This window comes from Ambystoma mexicanum, chromosome 4q (genome assembly GCF_040938575.1).
Source record: "Ambystoma mexicanum isolate Mex_15411 chromosome 4q, UKY_AmexF1_1, whole genome shotgun sequence".
NCBI lineage: Eukaryota > Metazoa > Chordata > Amphibia > Caudata > Ambystomatidae > Ambystoma > Ambystoma mexicanum.
Genome location: NC_090928.1, coordinates 106522511 through 106542112, shown reverse-complemented (window position 1 = coordinate 106542112; position 19602 = coordinate 106522511). Strand labels below are relative to the sequence as shown.

Here is a 19602-nt window from a genome sequence, read left to right as displayed (position 1 = left end):
TACATTCTCACGTAACATTTCTTATGTTACCCTCACTACTTTAATGGCTGGTGGCAATGGTTTCATTTTCCTACCATTGGGCTTTTCTACCGCAGGCTGAATCCTCAGCTGCAGTATAACAACCATGGGTGATCATTCTGTGAAAACGGCACGTGTATTTTCGTCGCCATTTTCTGTTTCGGAGGTCTGTCTTGGGTTTTACTCTGTGCGTCAAGGTCAGGGTGAGCCCTATGTTCGTTTTGCCTTTGGCAGGCTTCAGCCCTGAAGCCAGCTTCTGGCTCAAGAGTGTCTAGCAAGGTAGGAAAAATACACAAAAGTTGGTATAACACGTCCACTGTCAATTGCCATTCCAGTATACTCGTCACTGTAACATAAATGTTACATGAGGAGTGACAAAGGGGATACTATGTAACCCCTCAGCACTTCATACAAGGTGGTTGTGTGCTGATCTCACAAAAGAAAAAGGTAAGAAGGATAAAAAGAATCTCCCCCATCTTTGGGAACAGTAGTCCTCACAAGGATAATAAAAAAATATAAAACGGAAAGCCAAAAGGGCTCCCAGCAACACTGCACAAAAAGGTGCAGTGTGCTGCAAAAGTGAATCATAGATGCCTTAGAAAATGTGGAGGAAAGTGGGACTCCATTAAAAAAAAAAAACAGTTTAAAAAAAAAAGGTTGCTATGGTCAGAGCAAAAACAATGAATGAGGGGGGGGGGGGGATACCCTCATTCGGGATAACAGACAAAAAATCCAGGAGTCCCGCAAAAAGGGCAAAAAATAAGGCCGGGCGCATTCACTAAACTAAAAAACCTGTCCCTGCAGCCCCAAGTTGAGCTATAAGGGTCCATCTGGAGACATCTAGCTACAACCACACCCCAAGTAATGGATGTAACTTGGTCTTGGACAGTGTTCTGCCGACACCAAGCCAGGCCAGAGGCTCATTAAGAAGCCCATTTTCTCCCAGTCCCTGCATATGGCTGAGAGCGTGGGGCGGCTAACCCTTGTAAGATCAGATCACATTGCATTGGAAGAGTGGACCCCTCTGGCCCCCATTTCCCTACCCATGGGTTCCCTGAAAGGCTAATGAATCTGCAGGCTTACATTGGAAGTGCACAGTAGTCCCAGTGATTAAGGCTATTCTCCAAATGGCCACCATTTGTTTGGTTGTGTAGGTGCATCACAGTCATTGACAGGAGTGTCAGGTCATGGTCACATACTCTACATGGATTAGTCAACAGCAGTTTGCCTTAATGATGGGTTGGCCTCCAGGTCAAACATCAGGTGGTTATAAGGCTCCTCAGGGTCAATGAACATACATGGGTAGTAGAACTTTAAGGAAAGTTTTGGTTCACCCAAGTTCCTTCATAGATGTGGGGTGTACGATCGGCTGAGCGACACTTTGTTGAAGCGATCTGGTGTGCAGATCCTCTCCTGGTGAGAGGGTTACTGGCACTTCTTCAGCTGGAAGAGCAGTTCACCTCTGCAGTTTGCCTGGGCTAACAGTGTAGGTTGTTCCGCTAATGTGTTTGCCTACTGCCGACAGCATAGGGCAAAAACAGTGCCAGCTCAGGTGCTCTGGACTAAAATGGATCCCCTCGTGAACTAGGTGACATGGGGTGGGGGGGGCAAGGGGAGGAACGGTCATCCACCTTGCAAGAAGCAAGTTGGGGGAGAATGCGCAGTAGTGGCACATAACCTCTACTGTACATATTTGGTATGCTCAAAAGGGTCATTTCTGGTGAGGGAGGATTGCGAGAGTCCCGTTATGTAAGATTTTCATATCAATGATAAATCTTCCTGACCTGTGTCAACCCCAGAACGTTTTACTTAATTGGTTGATTATTTTTCCCTATACCTCAGTGGGTGTCATTTTTACGACTCTCCATAGTATCTTTTAAAAGTTAGCCTCCGACAACCTTTTGGCAATAAGTGCCTGTTGTTGCTGGGTGGCCCTAGGGGCTCCCCTTTTAACCTTCTCTGGCTAACCTTGAGAGAAATACAGTTCCCAAGGGTAGAAGGGATCTTTGGATCCCTTTTACACTTTATTTAGTGAAACCAGCACACCCACCCTATTTGGAGTGCTGGGGAGATAGAGTGTTATTGTGAAAGGTGTGAACGCGGATACATTGTACAATTATGTAACAGGGACAAGTTTACCTTTAAGGGCTGGTGGCAGTGATACGGTTTCCAAATTCAGTCCACCTTTACTGCGGGCTGTTGTCACAGCTGCGGTCAAGGATCCCATGTGTTCCCATTTTACCAAAATTGCATGGTCATCTTTTTTTGCCATTTAATTGGTCCTTGTCCTTTCTTGTTCGCTCTCCCAACGTCCAGGTTTAGAAATTAATGTGTGTGATTTTTTTTTTCATCTTCGGTGGGAATCACTTTGATTCCCCGCCCAGGCCCCAGAGTCTCTGTGAAGGCAGGTAGCGAGGGTGTAGTCCAAACCTCCACATCCCTTTGTCTTCTACCTTGCCTGAATGGAGACAAATCCCAGTGGGGGGCTGGCTATCCCGATTGCACAACCAGACCGCTCCTTGAGGTAAAGTGCAGGGAGAAAATGCAGGATTTGTGCTGTAGTTCCTGTTAAATACTCCAAACCTGGAAGCTGAAGACAAGTTGACCATTGGAACCAAAACCGAAGAGGAAGATGAAGAATTTGCGCTGAGATTATTTCCTGCTGTAGCCCATCCTTCCAATCAACCTGGAAATTCTGGAAACAAAAAGCCCAAACCAGAGCCTGGCGAGACCCACTAGACTCAAGACCTGCATTTTAAACCATCCCGTGCCGGGCTGCGCCCTTTTGGGGCAGCAGTACCCCAATACTCTGGGACCTCGGGCCATTGTGCAGTGCACTGTAATCCGAATTCCAAATCTCGCAGAGATTTCGTAGGATCTCCAGGGACACGATTCCAGTTTGAAAAGTCCCCTCACCAGAGTAATAGACTTTGCAAACGATACGTATCTGACCAGCGATATTCTGTCTTCTGTGCTCCTTAGAAAAGGTGCCAAATCCAGAGCCACATCCAGCCACGAGAAAAACTTTGCCTACAGCCTTCCTCGTGATCCTTGCTGTAGAAATCCTTCCAGTGTCCCGTCTTCAGTCTTCTTGATGAAGGAATTCAGCAAACAGGTATTTGGCTGCAGATCCTGAAGTCCTCCTGCTTTAAAATTTTCTACTGTGCTGGCTTGGGTATTTACTTCCCCCCCAAGTTTCTTATGATTCCTGTGTAGTTTTTGATTGTTTTCTACGATTGGTAGTCCTCTCATCCAGTGCACCCAGACCCCCGGTGGAATCCTTCTAGGGTGTCTTCTATGAAGCCCCTGGACTATCAACTAACTCTAAAAGTAAAGTACTTACTTCTTCTAACAGTCTGCCGTAGGAGCTCTGACTTTTGCTTGCTACAAAATAACCTATCCTGACCTGTCAGTTGGACACTACACCCTAGTGACCACCCCCTTCTGTCACAGAATACTCATGCTCCAAGAAGAAGGGAAGGACTTCTAAGGTTGGGGACTTTTGCCTAGAAAAGAGAGTAAGTGTTTAAAAGTGAGTTACTTGCAAAAGAAGTTGGTTGGTAACTAACACTAAGTTAACAGTCACAAAAGTTGTTCCGAAAAGTATATGTAAGGCTATTACTTACCTTAGAAACGTTCAGCCATTCTGAAAAGCATATGTAACATCTTTCTTTCCTTAGAAACTGTTTCCCCATTCTAATAGAACGTAGATGCAAGTTTATTTTACTCACCTGTAAATTGGATGTGCCTCTTTCTCAAAAGTAATGTGGTTGGTTTCACTAACTATTTCTTTCAGAGAATAGGTACATAAGTTTCCCAACTGGGCCTCGCTTCCCCTGACTTGCTGTCAGCCTGTCCAGAATAAGTCTGCATTAGGTTTTACCTACCTAGAATAACCTTAAGTCATTCATAAAGTGTAACACTGGGTTTTGCTTTCCTTGGTCTGCTGTAGACAGACACAAAAACAGTCTGAGGTTTATACCTGCCTTGAAGTTGATGATAGCTCCTTTAAAAAGTGTATAGACTTTACTTACCTTACCTTGGGGTAGCCATTTATATCCTGAAATACGTTACAAGAATGATTGCTTATATCAATCTGTGTTTTACTAATTTCAAAAGCACCTGTAATTAGAATAGAACATCCTTAAGTTTTACTCACCTAGTATAACTGTGGGTTATCACAGAGGTTCTAGGTTTTTACTAGTCCTGAAATAAGTGTTCCACTATTCTGAAAGTATATTGCCCAGTTGACTTGCTATGTGATTTCTTGCAGAGTTTGACAGTAAACCTGACAATATCTACTCCCCTTGAATTACTGTAAAGTAATCAGTAATTTATGGCTTTAATCCCCAAGAATAAGTGTGACCTATACTGAATAGGTTGGATAAGGACCGACTTACCTAGAAATACTGATTGTTTTCTAAATAAGGTCTATGATTTGGTCTGTGTACATTGAAGCATAGTGTTGTGTTTTTATAATTGTGGTTATATATGTGACAGTACTCATTTCCCCACCCCCCAGATCAATCTGGGCCTACTTGTATTTAAATAAACCATTTATTTTTACAATACATAGTGTTTCAGTGTTTCTTTGGACCAGTTGTATTACAATCTCTTTGTACCGATTCTAAAGCCCTTTCTCTCTCCGATGATTAAGCCTGGCTGCTCCGTCTGCACTCCCCTGAACTCAGATGGTACAGCCATATACTAAGATATATGATATGATGTGGCATTTGTAACGCGCCTATACACAAGTATTTCGAGGCGCAATGAGGCAAGGGGGGGGAACAGAGGGAGGGCAGACAACGATCCTACTAGGCCAGGTGTCATTTAGATCGCGCAAGTGCATGGGAAGGGGAAAGGGTTAAGTGCAGGGGAAAGGGGGTGGAGAAAGTGCAGTACATGGGAGAGTAGAATAAATAAGATAATAGAATGGCTGGATGAAGGCAAGTGCAGGTAAGAGCAGACATAAGTGCTGGTAGGGGACTGTAGGGATACAGAACAACAGTCCCCAGGTGCGGGGTTGCCAGGGAGGCAGTGCAGGTGTGCAATAGGCAGGGCCAGGGCCCGAAGATCAGAAGGGTGGCCAGGTAGCCAGTGCAATTAAAGACAGGAATTCAGCAAGGGAGAAGGGGAGAGAAAGCAGAAACAAAGAGGAAGGTTTTGAGGTGCTTCCAGAACCGGAGATGGTTCTCCTCAGGTTTCAGGGAGGCAGGAAGGCTGTTCCAGTGGGAGGCCCCTGCCGAAGAGAGAGATCTACCACCAACTCGTTTTTTGGAGAAACAACGGACTGAGGTAGTTGGAGACTGATGAGCGAAGAGCTCGAATAGGAAGATATTTGGGAAGAGAGTGTTGAAGGTATTGCGGCCCCAGAACGCCTTGTGGACAATGCAGAGGGTTTTGAACTTAATCCTCGCAGACACTGGGAGCCAGTGCAGAGATTTCAGTTCTGGAGAGATACGGTCCCTGGGCTTGTGGCCAAGGACAAGTCTCGCAGTCCTGTTCTGGATAAGGGCGGAGAGCAGAAGCAGGCAGATTTAGATAAAGGATGTTACAATAGCCCAGTCTAGAGAGAACCAGAGCTCTGGAGACGGTGAGCTTCTGGGGGAAGAAGAGGAAGGGAAGAATACCTCTGAGGCGATGTAGCTGGTAGTGTGACTTCTTAGAGATGTCGGAGATGTGAGGAGAGAAGGAGAGTGTGTAGTCGAAGGTGACCCCAAGGTTTTTTGCCTTGCAGGTGGGAGCAGGAAGAGGGCCAAGGGAAGTCGGCCAGAGAGCTGCAGGGAAGGAGGGAGTGGGTGTGCCAATGAGTAAAATCTCAGTCTTACTGGCATTAAGGCAGAGGTCATTGGTGGCACACCACTCCTAGATTGCAAACAGACAGTCAGAGATGAGGGAAGGAGAGGTGGAGGAGGAGGAGGAGGCGGCGGCGGCTGAGGGTAGCCTGAAAATTAGCTGGGCCTCTGTTAGGGAGAATTCTCTCTTTAGGCTGAATTTCCTAACCTAGTGAGTCCCCCAGCAGCTTTGCTGGATTTCTGGAGTTTGTTTTTTTCTCCTGCCAAGAGTGAGACTCTTTTTCTCCCACTCTTGGACATGATTTATGGTGTTCCTTTGACAGTTAATGTGTTTTATGGGCTATGGGGTCCTTTACTCCATAGGGTCTCATGTGTTTTTACTATGTGTGTTACACAGCACCCTCCGTGCAGTAACACAGGGGTGTCATAGTGACACCACACCATAGACTCCATACTCTGGGACTGACTACTGTCTCCCAGGGCATGTAAAGTCACCATTGGCTTTACTAGTCCCAAATTATTAACAGAAACCAGTACAAACCATCCTATTGTGGACGTACTGGTCGGGACAATTCGATTGCCCCAGGGTCTGTTAGTCGAGGGGGCACGTCTCCGTCCCCCCTGATCGGGTTTTGGCTGGTGGCAGTGGATACTACTTTTTATATTCCGCCGCGAATATATCCCTATGGGATTTTCCCATTATTCGAGGCTACCAACTTTAATTATTTAATTCTCATAGCCTCGAACATACCGCCGGTTTATTTATTTAATATTAATTCGCCAGTTGGTATTTTTTGCCAGGACTCGATTCTAAAATGACGTTTGTGTTCTCTTCTGTGACTCCAACCCAAGTCGAGCCCTTTGTTCTACTTTTTGGCGGGCTTCTCCACAGAAGCCTCCAAAACGGGTGCCACTCTGTCTGGGTACCACAGGGGGTGTGGGAGGGGGTTTAGGCACCCTGGACTGAGTTACCTTGGTAACTCAAGTCGCACTCTTGTGCGATTGGCCCAAGTGGTGAGCCGGCCGGCTCACCACTTAGCATGTTTGATTGACAGCTAGGCTGAGTGAATGGGGGTGTGCTGCATAAAAGCAGGGCTTTGGGGACTGGAACTTCAGAAGTCGCCACAGGACCTGAGAATCCGTCGAGGGAGAAGCTGAGCCGACCTACCACGACGACACCACCGGTGGAGCCCTGCGGAACAGACTCACCACTTCCCGACGACAGAGAAGATCTCCCGGCTGGAGAGGCTTCTTCCCCTGACTCGTGGGCACAACCAGTTTACCTTCTTCTCTTCGCATCCCAGACCGTCTTGTGGTCGAATTGCCCGTGCCAAGCACCCCGGCAACTGGATAGCCACTTACCACTGGACCGCGAATAAAAGGACCCCTCCTTTTACCTGAGAACTCCGCGGCTGGTTTCTTCCCTGGCAGTGCAACGGACTCCCGTCTTCCTCCCCGATGAGATCCTCTCTTCCCCCGGACGAAGCACCGACTTGCATCCGCTGCCAGGAACAACTGCCCCCGCTGGAGTATTCTCCCCACTTTAAGGTACCATGTCCGCCAGGCCTCCCTTTCTAAAGATTGCTACAAGGTAATAATAACCCCTTAACCTTCTGGACTGGGCTGTCCGCCTTGACCCTCTAACTGGTCCCTTTCTTTTGGTCCAACTCTTTTTGAACCTTTGCAAGACTCTTGTGCACTGCAACCGTGTGACCTTGGACACATTTTGTTTTGATCCCCTTAAAGTGGATCCGGCCTACTGACTCTAAACTCACAGTGTTACTTTGCCTTCCTCTCTTGTTGTGTTCGTGAAAAAGTGTTGGGATCTGTTTCAATTTATTGTCTGCTTTTCTCTCCCTTTTAAAACGAATTATTAGCGTGCCATCTACGTTAAGCGCTCACCGCTGTCTGAAAATAAGTGGGGCTTTACTTAAGACTTGTCTAATATTCTTCTAAGGGAGTGTATATCTTTTAGTGGCCATGTTTTTGAATTGCTTACTATTAGTGCATGTCTGTTTTTCTAGATGTGGTTTTAAATAAATAATTATCTCTCTTTTACAACAAGCCCTGGTCAGTGTTTACTTGTTCTACTGTGTTCTTTTGACCTATTGTGAACACTCTGTATACTGCCTAACTCTTCTTGAGGGAAGTCTGACTGCTCAGCCACAGCTACCAAGTGAATCTGTGTGGTACAGGCTGCTAAAAGTGGGTTTACTGCCAAACACCGGTAGTCTTAAATCTTTTGCAGTGGTCCCAGAGGGAACTGCACAGGTTTCTGCCTAACAGCATCATCTGCATAGCACTGAAAATTAGGGCAGAGAGCGGCAATCCGGTGGGCTAGGAGTGCCAGGTATTGGTTGAACAGCCAGGGAGGGAGGTTCGATTCCTGGGGGACACCACAGGTAGAGAAAAAGATATCAGAGAGGAAGGACCCCAGGATGGCATGGTTGACAGTATCGAAGGCAGAAGAGAGAGATCAAGCAAGATGAGGACACAGGATGTTGGAGTCAAGGCTGGAGAGCAGGTCTTCACAGATGTTCAGGAGAGCAGTTTCCATACTTCTGGCAGCTCTGAAGCCAGACTGATGGTCGTGAAGACAACCAACAGATTTAGTGTGGCGATTCAGCTGGGAGATGACCAGTTTCTCCAGGAGCCTGCCCAGGAAGGGAGTAATGGAAATTGGACGATAGTTGGCCGGGCAGGAGGGGTCCGCAGAGGGGTTTCGTAAGGAGGGGGGTGCACAAGGGAGTGCTTCAAGGGGATGGGAAGACTCCAGAGAAGAAGGAGTGATTGCAGAAATCAGCCAGGGCAGGGGCCAGGGAGTCAATATGGTTCTTGATAGTTTTGGAGGAACAGGGGTGAACCTGTTTCGACGAGACTTTCATAGACGGATTGGTTCTAGAAACCTTGTCAGCAGGGAAAAGGGGAAAGGCAGAGAAGGAGGGGGGGTGGCTGCAGAAGCACCAGAGGAAGAGCAAGGGATGGAGGGAGTGAGGCGATAGGAGGAGAGTGAGGACAGGATGTTCTGAGTTTTTTACATGAAGAGAGAAGCCAGTGCTGTGCAGAAGGCCTGGAAAGATACAGGAGAGGTAGAGACTGTGGTAGGATTAGCTAGTTCCATGTAGATTTTTAAGAGTTCAGCCGAGTTGTTAGATGCTGCAGAGATGCGGGCTTGGATATACGCTCTCTTCTTGGTGAGGATGGAGAGCCGGTACTGCCTTTGTAGCAGGCGACAGGCCAGTTTGTTAGAGGATGAACATGAAGCACACCATTTCCTCTCGGCCACCCTGCACTTGCGTTTTAGGGTGTAGAGATCAGAGTCATACCAGGAGTTAAAATTGGCTTTGGGCTTCAGGCGGATTCTCATGACAGGGGCAAGGATATCGAGAGTATCAGATATAGAAGAGTGGCGCAGGATAGAGACAGCCAAAGGGGGAGGAGGGGGTGAGAAGGTGGTGGCGAAAGCCTCAACTGACACGCGCTTTATAGGTCGAATGAGGGGAGAATGGTGAGTGAGAGAATCGCAAAGGTCGTGAAAGAGTCCAGGGGTGGGTGAGGAGGGGGAGGGGGGACAGGAGGCATCCAGGTGGATGGTGAAATCTCCAAGTAGAGTCAGTCTCCCTCTCCCTTCCTCCCTCCCTCCCTCCCTCCCCATGATGGTCTACTGTCTACATACAACTCTGGCCAACAGAGCATGGAGAGGGTCAAGTAATGGGCTTTGCACAATGTGCAATTAAGGGGGTGTTTATCAAAGAATTGGTGATTGGGACATGGGGACAAGGAAAGGGGTGCGTGCAAGTTAATGGAAAGGGGATTGAGGTAAGTGTTAATGTATAGAGGGGGAACGGAGGTCTGAAAGTTAATCGTAAGTAACAGGAGGGCACTGAGAATGTGGTGCAAGGGAAGGACACAAGGAGGATAGGAAAGGTAACTAGGGTAAATTAGACAGAGGAACACATCTGAAAAGGTCAGCAAGTTGATTGACTGTTGATTGTTGCATAACCTACATGCCACTGCTCCAGATTGTGATGCTGGCTCAATCGCTTTCTGATGAAGTGATGTATATTTGCTTTATGAACATTGGTTTCAATTAAGACTTCCCTTATATTTTGCTTTACCACATGATTTGGTCCTTTTAAAATACACACAAGTGTACAGACTAAGATTATCATTTTAGTGCATTTTCATTAGAGTAATAATCTTAGTCTGTACAACTGCATGTACTCTCATAAGTATTTGCCTCAGAATTCAGATAATTAATTGGCTTCCCTCTTGTAAATACATTGGTTCTTTGAAAGCTAGATGTATTGGACTGTGATAGTTTAGCCCTTGAATAATTAGCCCTTGAATAATATCTTTGCTGAACGTGTTTTGTTGTTTCTAATATTGAAGATGGAATAGGAGAAGACAGTCTCCCCTGCTCACTAAATTGCAAACAGGAAGACAGGGCTTGAAGCCTCGCCTTCCACCCTTCATGCATTGTGATCCTGAGCAAATCACTTTCTATCACTGTGCTTTATTTTCCTTCACTACATGTAGAGAAAGTCTCACTTGGGTTTGTAGTCTATAGTGTTAATTTATAAATAATTATAATTGTAACCGTTTAGAGAATGTATTCTGGTGGGGACGCAGAATGCCATGTGAAGGTATTATGTTGTGTGGGTTGGGTAGACAGGGTGCCAGCTATTGGTTTCGTGTTCGGGGCTGGGGAGGAAGGAAGCCAGGTAGGGGTCTTTTGCCATGCCAGCTCGTTTTCGGCAGTTCAAGCCAAATCAGAAACCCTGGTTCAGCAATGGCTCGGCTGTAACAATGAATTATGTAGCTTCGGCATTGCTTTACATTTTCTAAAACCATAGAGATCGGATGGGAAAAGATGCAGCATGGTTTCAAATTTCAAACTGTGTCACGATGAAACCTGGGCTCAAAATCCAACTTTCAATTTCACCAATTACAATATCCTGGTGAAATCATGTTGCTATGTTTGGTGTGTGGGAGAGTTTCCTGGGGTCTGGGGCTCGTTGCATAAAAGGAAAATAATGTGGAGTATACATACTAGAGAACGTGTGGGAGGAGGAGAGGTTGGAATTGAGTGTATTTGTTGTGGAAGTTGGGGCTGTTGCATTGTGGGTGTGCGCCACTGCACTATTGCTAAGCAAATTACACTTGCCACCTCCCCCCAGGCGAAATGTTGCCAGTCCTCCTCTGCTAGAAGGGTTCAAAGTGTACCTCACTTTGGCCACCCCCTGCAGATAAGCTACAAATCAGAAGTAAGAGGCCCACAAGGGGAGTTGTGCCCACTTTCAAAAAGCACTCCTAACGGCTCTCGCACACATTTAGCGCTAATGGGACTCTGAGGAGACACTTGTGATAGAGAACAGGGTGCCTTCAGTATTTGCAAGCCACACAGTTCAAATGGCCGTAACAAGCATTTCATTTATTTATATTTCTTACAAAGTAGATTATACCCTGGTCAATGTGCTTGTATGTACACTTTGGCGAAGAAAAGGAGCGTCAATGCTTCAAGAAGAGGAAATGACTTTGGGCATTAGCCCTATATACCAGTAAGGGTGTAATATGTGCGAGTGTCTCATAGTTTATAAACTTCACATAGTCCGGTCTAGTGCCCCTTTCTTAAACCGGCCTGGTCACACATGGGGATTATTTGCATCAAAATAATTTGGCGGTGCAGGTCCTGACTTGTCTGGGGAAGAGACTAGTGTCTGAACTGACATTTGATGCTCATGTTAGGTTGCAGTTTAGGAGTGCAATCCAGCACTCAATAGATCAGGCAGCAGTAGTTCAATTATGTTAATTTCTACAGCTGGAGAGTGCTTTCAAGCTATTTCGGAAAGAACAAGGACTCCTTCACAATCGGTGGCCCAAATGACTAGGCTGGACTACACAGCAGACTGTTGCAAATTAGTTGAGGGCACAAGTAATGTTGACTCTTAGTGTGTGGTGGGGCTACCGAATTAGAATATGGACATGTTTCATTTGTACCTAAACTGCTAGTTGAATCAAGTTTGATATATGGGGAAGCGGGGTGAAATAAAAATATATATATATATATATATATATTAATAAATTTAAAAAAAAAGACTCCCTCCCACCCTCCAAAGAGCTCCTGTTAGAATTTCAGAAAGTAAAAAGGGGGACGGAAGGTGGTTGTCAGTCTGTGGCAAAGACTCACATTGACAGGCGTTACAGAAGATACAACCCGCCTAACACATTTTACCAAGTATTTCATCTAGGAAGGTTCTGATGGGCAACCAGTATAGAAATTGCAGTGTGGGGGACACTTAGCCGGTCCGATAGCACAGCGAGTAGCGCGCCCGCTTTGACATCCGTGCAGAGCCTGCTGACGCAGGTTCGAATCCCGGCGGGGCCAAACTCAGCCTTTCATCCTTCCAAGGTCGATAAATGAGCACCACAAACTGTGGGAAATAAGCAGCGCTCAGATACCAGAGGGTCCGTAGCGCTATATAAATGCAAAAAGAAATTTATGGGTATGTGAGGATCTCCGAGACTAGTTTCTGCTGCGTTTTACACTAGCTAGAGGATGGGAGGGTCAGCCTTGTTGAAGCAGGCATGTAGAGAAGGGGATGTACCTTGCGGAACACTCACGGGGCCAGATCACTCATTTATTGGATGAGGGCATCAAAGAAATCAAGTCACAGAGGATGCCTCGGGATTACTTGCTCCACAACACGCTGAACCCTTCGGGTGGATTCTAACAACATTTCATCAGGACGCATGACATTGCCATCAGTCTCAGGGAATGATGATCCGTTATTGAAGGAGAGGCAGCAAGACAAAACACAGCGTGAGTTTCCATAGATACAAAGGAATAATTGAAGTAGCCATGGGAAGCAATTACAAGCATTGCACAGGCTCAGATGACGAAAAATAGACTACCTTGCTAAGTTCCCTCAGTTTATTCTTGGCAGCTGCAGTGTCCTCTTGTTCCGCAGAAAGTAGCTTCTCCTTCTCCTCCAACTGGCGCTTCAGCGTGGATACTAGGTCACCTTTCTGTGAAGCCTGCATTGAAAAAGTACCATTAGTATGCAGGCACACTATGCAGCAATTAGGTAACATGTAATAGAAGGCGACCCTGCAACCATGTATCATAATGCAAAAGAAGACTGAGAATTGCATGAGGGGACCGATTGCTGGTCGGGGATGAAGGCGGTCACCTACCTTCATGGAAGGCATCTGCAGCCATTGGCCTTCCGGAGTTTTGGACTCGGGATACCCCCTTAGCCCCTGGCCACAAAAAACAATGGTGACCGACTGTAGGAGTCTTAATCCAAAACATTTGGAGGACCGCGAGTTGTAGACACCTTGATTTTGGTAAAACCACATGGAATGTGGCAAAGTGTATGCTTAAAACAGGACATTTGAAATTCATTGAAAGCGCACGTATACTAAGTGTACGTCTCCTTTCAGAACACTTGTTTTAAAAGGGTAATAATTTAACATAGAATTGTTTTTAATAGTTAATTCCACTAGTGATACAGCCGTACACTGTTCCGATTCTTGCGCTTGGTCTTGAGCCATTTAAAAACGTGCAGCTAAGGGCAAATCACTTCACAGATGTAACCAAACCGGGACCTCTAACCCGGAAAAACACTCAATAGGTGCGCGACATACCCCAGAATTGCTGTCGGAACATGAGTAGCAGAGCTGGACGAGAACAGTTAAGAGTAGCTTTATGTAACAGATATACGGTTTCCCATAATCTACCATGTAGCTGCTCACGGCAATTTTGACGAGGCCTCCACTCAACAGCTGTTTTAGCACTAGTGGAATTCGCTATTAAAAACAATTCTAGGTTAAACAGGTGTTCTTAAAAGGAAGACGTACACGTGTACGTGCGTTTTTAATGATTTTCAAATGTCCTATTTTAGGCATACACTGCCGGAAATGCAAATCGTAGTGAGATAAATAATTTAGAATGTTGTGAGGATCTTCTAGGGGCAGCCACATCCATGGCCAATAAGAATAAGAACTCAGACCTACAGCCCCTGTCTACATTGATGGGAAACCCATCACCATGATAGTAGACTCTGGAGCCAAGTATCACCTATAGCCAAAGTCAACCAGTGATGCTACCTTTGTCGTCAGAACCCTAAGAAAAGTAGACAACCCTGTTGAATCAAGTGCATTGTGCATCATCCTACTAGGCTGGGTCCATGCAGAGTTGGAATTCAAAAGGAAGACTTGCAGAGGGGAAGATATACGCATCTAGGAAAGGTTCCACGGCACTTTCGAGTTGGATACATCAAAAGAGCCTGCAAATAAAACGGAAATCAAATGCTGTCGAAACCAGTGATAGGCTGCAACAAGATAACCTGCTGCTGCAACAAGATTGCCAGCTGCAACAATAAGGAAAGCAATCTCAGAGAAGGCCCTTTTCAGGCAGGGCGTGGCTGGTCTCAAATGATTCATGCAACAAATCAGGGTGCACGCAAAGTCAAAATTAGCAGTACAGAAGTTAAAACACGTTCCAGTTACCATGAAAGCTGAAGCGAAACTTGAGTGAGAGTACCCGAAAAACAAACAATCATATAAAAGAAGCAATGATCAACCAGGAAAGACTATTGATCAGTCTCAGGGCCCTGAACAAATAGGTTAAACTGAATCATCATCCCCGTCCAAACATACAAGAACTATTATTCTCAATGTGGTCATCTAAGCTATTTGCAAGTCTGGATCCCACCTCTGTATACCACCAGGTTAAAATACCCAGGTCCTCATGACATTTGATGGCCACCATTATTCCAGAAGCTTCATACTAATACACTTTGGCCTTGTGTCAGCTTATCTGCATTTCAATACATTGGTACACACTGTTCAGAGACAAGAGAGTCCTCTTCTTCCAATAGATTAGAATATGGTGAGAAAAAAATAGCACAATGAGAGTCTCAAAGGTGTGCTTAAAAAATTAGCAGTGGCTGGTAGGACACTCCAAGGCACTACATGAAATATCTTGGTCACATAATTGCAGAGAATGGCATCGAGCCTTGGTCAACACAATAGAATGGGCACCCCTTCTGGCTAATGTTAATTCTAGGCATGCCAAATTCGTACAGGTTCAAACCAAATTTCGAAGACAACAACATTGCTATGAAGCCTGGCCACGTCTAGTGCCACGTTCGAGTGGGACGATAAGTACAACCGAGAATTCAGAGCGGTTAAAACTGTGTTCATTAAGGTGTTAGATAATTACAAAAAAGGAAGGTGTACTGCAATTGCAAAAGATGGTAGCAACGTTGACTTAAGGGTAGCACTTCTCCAAAACAGACGACGAAAGGGAAGGAAACACCATTGCCTTTAGTTTTATATTACTTTAAAGGAGCACAGATGCCCTATGCAACCAATGAGAAAGAAATGAGGACAATAAAATGAGCAGTGGAAACATTCAGATAATTTGTGTGGGAGTTCCAATTTAGAATGTGTATCAAACACAAACCACTGAAGAAAAGTTTGGCTTTAAAGGCCTGCACAAAGTGTCCTCTAAAATAAGAAGATGTGTCATTGCCATGCAAGAACACACTCTCAAAGTGATGTACGTTTCTGGGGTAAATTATTAAACAATGGACTGCATCACAGTTAAAGGGGTAGTCCACTCAAACATTTTATGCTTTAAAAATTTGGCCATAATAAAAAAAAGATATATTGGCATGGTTTAAACAAAAAAAATAAAAAAAAAGTTCAAGTGGAAAATAATTTTAATGACTTTTAAAGTCTTGATTTTCGAACACTTGGGGCAGCTATTTTCTAAGCTGAAGCAGTTTCATATGGAAAAGTTAATGCTGTGCTCTCCCGGCAGCAATCAAGTAAAAGCCCCCTATTGGGAACTTTTGCTTATTGCCGCTGATGAACAGAGCATTTTTCAATATGAAAACATGGAGACAGCTCCAGCAGTAGTAATAAAGGCAGGCAGCTCGGGAGAAGTGTGCCCACTTGAACTTCCCCCTCCATTTTTTAAAATCGTTTTGCTGTAGTTTTCTGCACTGCATGCCTTGTGTACGTCAACTCTGTGCATGGTGAGGCCACGTTCTTCCCGGCAGATTTAACTCTTAAAATTACGTTTTCTCTGCACCACAGACATCGGAGGTAACTAGGTTAAGAGCTGAAAAATCCTAGTGCCCGCAACCTACACCAGATCCAGGAGACTATGCACTCTACTACCCGACCTTGCTGGTGTGGTTACCCTTTCCCTCATGCTGGAGCACCACTTAGAGCTAAACTTTTTGGTAGCATTTAACGCTATCTTTTTCCTGGCATTTCTCCTCTTGGGTGAGAGACTCAACTTTGGTGCACTCTGCAGCACTCTGTAACCAACCAGGTAGGTGCTGTGCGGTCAGGGGGAAGCAATCATTGCACCCCACTAAAATGGCACACTCCTCAAATGACTATTTCGCTTAGCGCACCTCCCATAAGCATTTCAATTGTTTTGTTTAGCCATCCCTTTCATCTCCCTAGGAAAGTTGCATTATTTTGCATTGCTGCTGTGTTTAAAACCAGGCCTTATTCCCTCTTCTGGGAGGGTTTAATCTGGGTGTTCTCGCAGTGTGTTGTCCCCCCCCTACCTGTCCTCACTGATCCTGCATTCCCCTGTGGTGTGTTCCAGCTTGTGTCTCCTGTGCGCCTCCTTCTGTGTAAACCCTCCCTCTCTGGTGCTTCCTGTGGTGGATGGCTCTGGGCTGTGCTTCTCCCCCCTCACTCACTCGCTTTCCCATCTGGCCTCCTTGCACCGATGGTGCTCTCAATCTCTCCCATCTTCTCAAACTGCTACTCTATCTCCTATCCTATCGCTCTCAATAAGTCTGGAAAAAAGAAGTTCAAGAGGGATATCCTGGTCTCCAACCCAGGCCTTCCCATTGCCGATACCTACACCAGCGCTTCTGCCAAAAAGACACTCACCGACAGCCTCTTTGTTGTTCCCTCTCCAGACCTCTGGACACTCATATGGTCTCTGTTCTCTCTGCTCCTCTCCCATTAATGGTGGGACCTGCTTGGAGGCCCTCTTGGCCTACTTCCAATCCTCCAAGACCATCATCAAGGTCCATCTAAATGGTCCTGTCATGGTCTAGGGCCCTCAGCCCAATCTTCTTAGTAGGCGTCTCCCATGTCTCATCAACTTCCTCCCTTCTCAGGCTACTCCTTCCTCCTCTCTGGCTCCTCTGCTTTTGCTCTGGCACCCCCCCCCTCTCTGGCCCCTATGCCTCCTTGGTCTACTGCCTCTGCCCACTCTCTGGCCCCTCTGCCGCTTCCGCTGGGTGCACCTCAATCCTGTACCCCACCCCAGAAGTCTCAAAAGTGGCAACCTGCTCCACATTGCTACCCTCAACTCTCGCTCTGCTGTCAAACACTTCTCTGACATCTGCCACCTCCTCGAAGACCTTGACCTGTATGTCGTCCTCCTCCTCCTCCTCCTCCTCCTCCTCCTCCTCCACCTCCTACTCCTCCTACTCCTCCTACTCCTCCTCACAAGTCTGATCTATGAAAGTGTTGTTAAAACAGGTGCTCCCATTGTCCTCCAGAACTATTAAAGACCATGTTTCCTGCCTCGCATCAGCTTTGGCACATTTCTGCAATAATTCTTTCACAACTGGATCTTTCCCCTCTCTCCGCAAGCACTCCCATGTGCACCACTCCTAAAAAAAAGCCTTCTGCCAATCCTACCTGTACGGCAAACTATCGCCCGATTTCTATCACTCCTTTCCTGGGCAAACTCCAGGAAAAGCTGGCCATCTCCCGGCTTACTCTACACACTGAATCTGTTGGTAGTCTGCATGACCATTAGTCTGGCTTCAGAGCAGCCAGAGGAACAGAAACATGACGATCTGCTCTGCAATCTGGATTCCATCTCGACCTCTGTCTTCATCTGCCTTCATCTGCCTTCACCTTTCCTCTGCTTTTGATATGGTCAATCACACCACCCTGATCAATCAACTGATTATCGACCTGGGCAACACGGATCAGGCCCTGGCGTGGCGGACCTCCTTCCTCTGGGACCGACCCTCCCAGGTTCAACTTGGGTCCTTTCTCTCCATCACCTCTCTCCACATGTGGTGTCCACCAGGGCTCTATCGTCTCACCCTGGCTCTTCAACGTCCATCTGGCCCCCTTTGACTCACCTGATCTCCACCTTCTCTTCTAACCTTTAGTGTTATGCGGATGACACTCCGCTCTCTTTCAGGCTTCCCTCAGCCTCCTCTCCTTCCTCGCTCATTCCTGATGTCTATCCGCGATTCAGGTTTGGTGCGCCTCCAATGATCTCTGCCTGAATGCCAGTAAGACAGAGATCCTTCTCATTGAGACCCCTGCTCCCGCTTTCCCTCCCTCACTCACTCTGACCACCCTCCTTGGGCCCTCTTCCCTCACCTTCCTGGGAGGCAAAAAACCTTGGCGTCAGCTTAGACTCCACGCTCTCCTTCTCTCCTCACATCACGGACCTTGTCAAGAAGGCCCACTTCCAACTGCACATCCTCAGGAGATTCTACTTTTTCTCAACTTCCTCCTCCAGAGCTCTGGCTCTCTCCAGCGTGCAACAGCCTCTTTCTCAATCTTCCTAACTCTACTCTTCGCCCCCCTGCAACTAATCCAGAACAGGACTGCAAGACTTATTCTTGGCCTCAAGCCCAGGTACTGCATCTCTCCTGCCCCGAATACTCTCCACTGGCTCCCGGTGGTGACAAGGTTCAAGTTCAAGACCCTATGCATCATCTACAAGGCTTTCTGGGGACAGGGCCCTCACTATATCCAACTCTCTCTGCCAAAATAGCTTCCTTTTAGAGCCCTTTGCTCAGCTACCTCCAACTCTGAGGGTCAGACGCTTCTGCAAGCAGAGAGTGGGGGTTAGATCTCTCGCCTCTGCAGGTGCCTCCCTCTGGAACGGTCTCTCTGCCCCTCACAAACTTGAGCCAGACCACCTTAAGTTCTGGAAGCAACTCAAGCCCTTTTTCTCCTCTATCTTCTCTCTTGCTTCCTTGCTAACTTGCCCGTCTGCTGCGCCGACTGGTTGCTTGGGATCATTTGTCTTGCCCCCCTCTCTCGTCTTACGGCATCTAGAAACACTTGTGTACAGGCGCGTTATAATATATATCATATCTCCATTTTGTTTTTCCTTAAGAGTTAAACACTCGGGTTGGAGCTGCATTCACAAAACAGGGTCCTGACCTAATCACACTTTAAACGTAAAATGTGTATCCTTTCTAATGCGCTGTGGCTAGCCAAGTCCAGTCCAAGGAGCTGTCTGCAGGCCTGACACATTTCCGAGCTAAAACCATAATCAGTCGTAAACGGAAACAAATGGAAAAAGGCTCCTGCACCCTATTTGGCGCTTGGGAGCAATGCATCGATCTCTGCGAGAGGGCGGGATGGGTGGGATTTAACACTTCCAGCAGTGCCCTGGGAAGGGTTTCCACAAATCCTTAACAAGGTGCCCCGCGGGCAATGCAACGCTCACCACACCCACCATGCAAACTACCCCTCCACACCACATCCCCATTGCCCGCTAAGCCGGACAATGAGGATGTGGCACCACCCTTCACCGCCTGCACTCGCTGCACACCAACCCCCCCCCCCCCTGAACACCCTGCACTGCCCCACAGGGGGAAACACTCCTCTCAAACTGCACTGTCCGCGCACTCCGCATTTGTAGCAAGAGGGGCAAGGAGGAGCGCAATACTATTTCTGGTAACTGGATGTTGGCATGGGAAGCAACAACTTTACAACGTTAGGGACATATTAGGTTCAGGTGTGTAATCTGGAACCCGGA

At 46.7% G+C, this 19602-nt stretch overlaps 1 protein-coding gene across 10 annotated transcripts in view; it reads right to left on the bottom strand.

Annotated features, from left to right (window-relative positions):
* Positions 1–19602, bottom strand: part of RRBP1 (ribosome binding protein 1) — a 441849-nt gene that overhangs the window by 323801 nt on the left and 98446 nt on the right. For all 10 annotated transcript variants that reach the window (XM_069607556.1, XM_069607549.1, XM_069607553.1 and 7 more), the window contains exon 4: positions 12729–12851. In XM_069607556.1, the coding sequence (XP_069463657.1) occupies positions 12729–12851 (123 nt within the window). The remainder of the gene's footprint in view (positions 1–12728; positions 12852–19602) is intronic.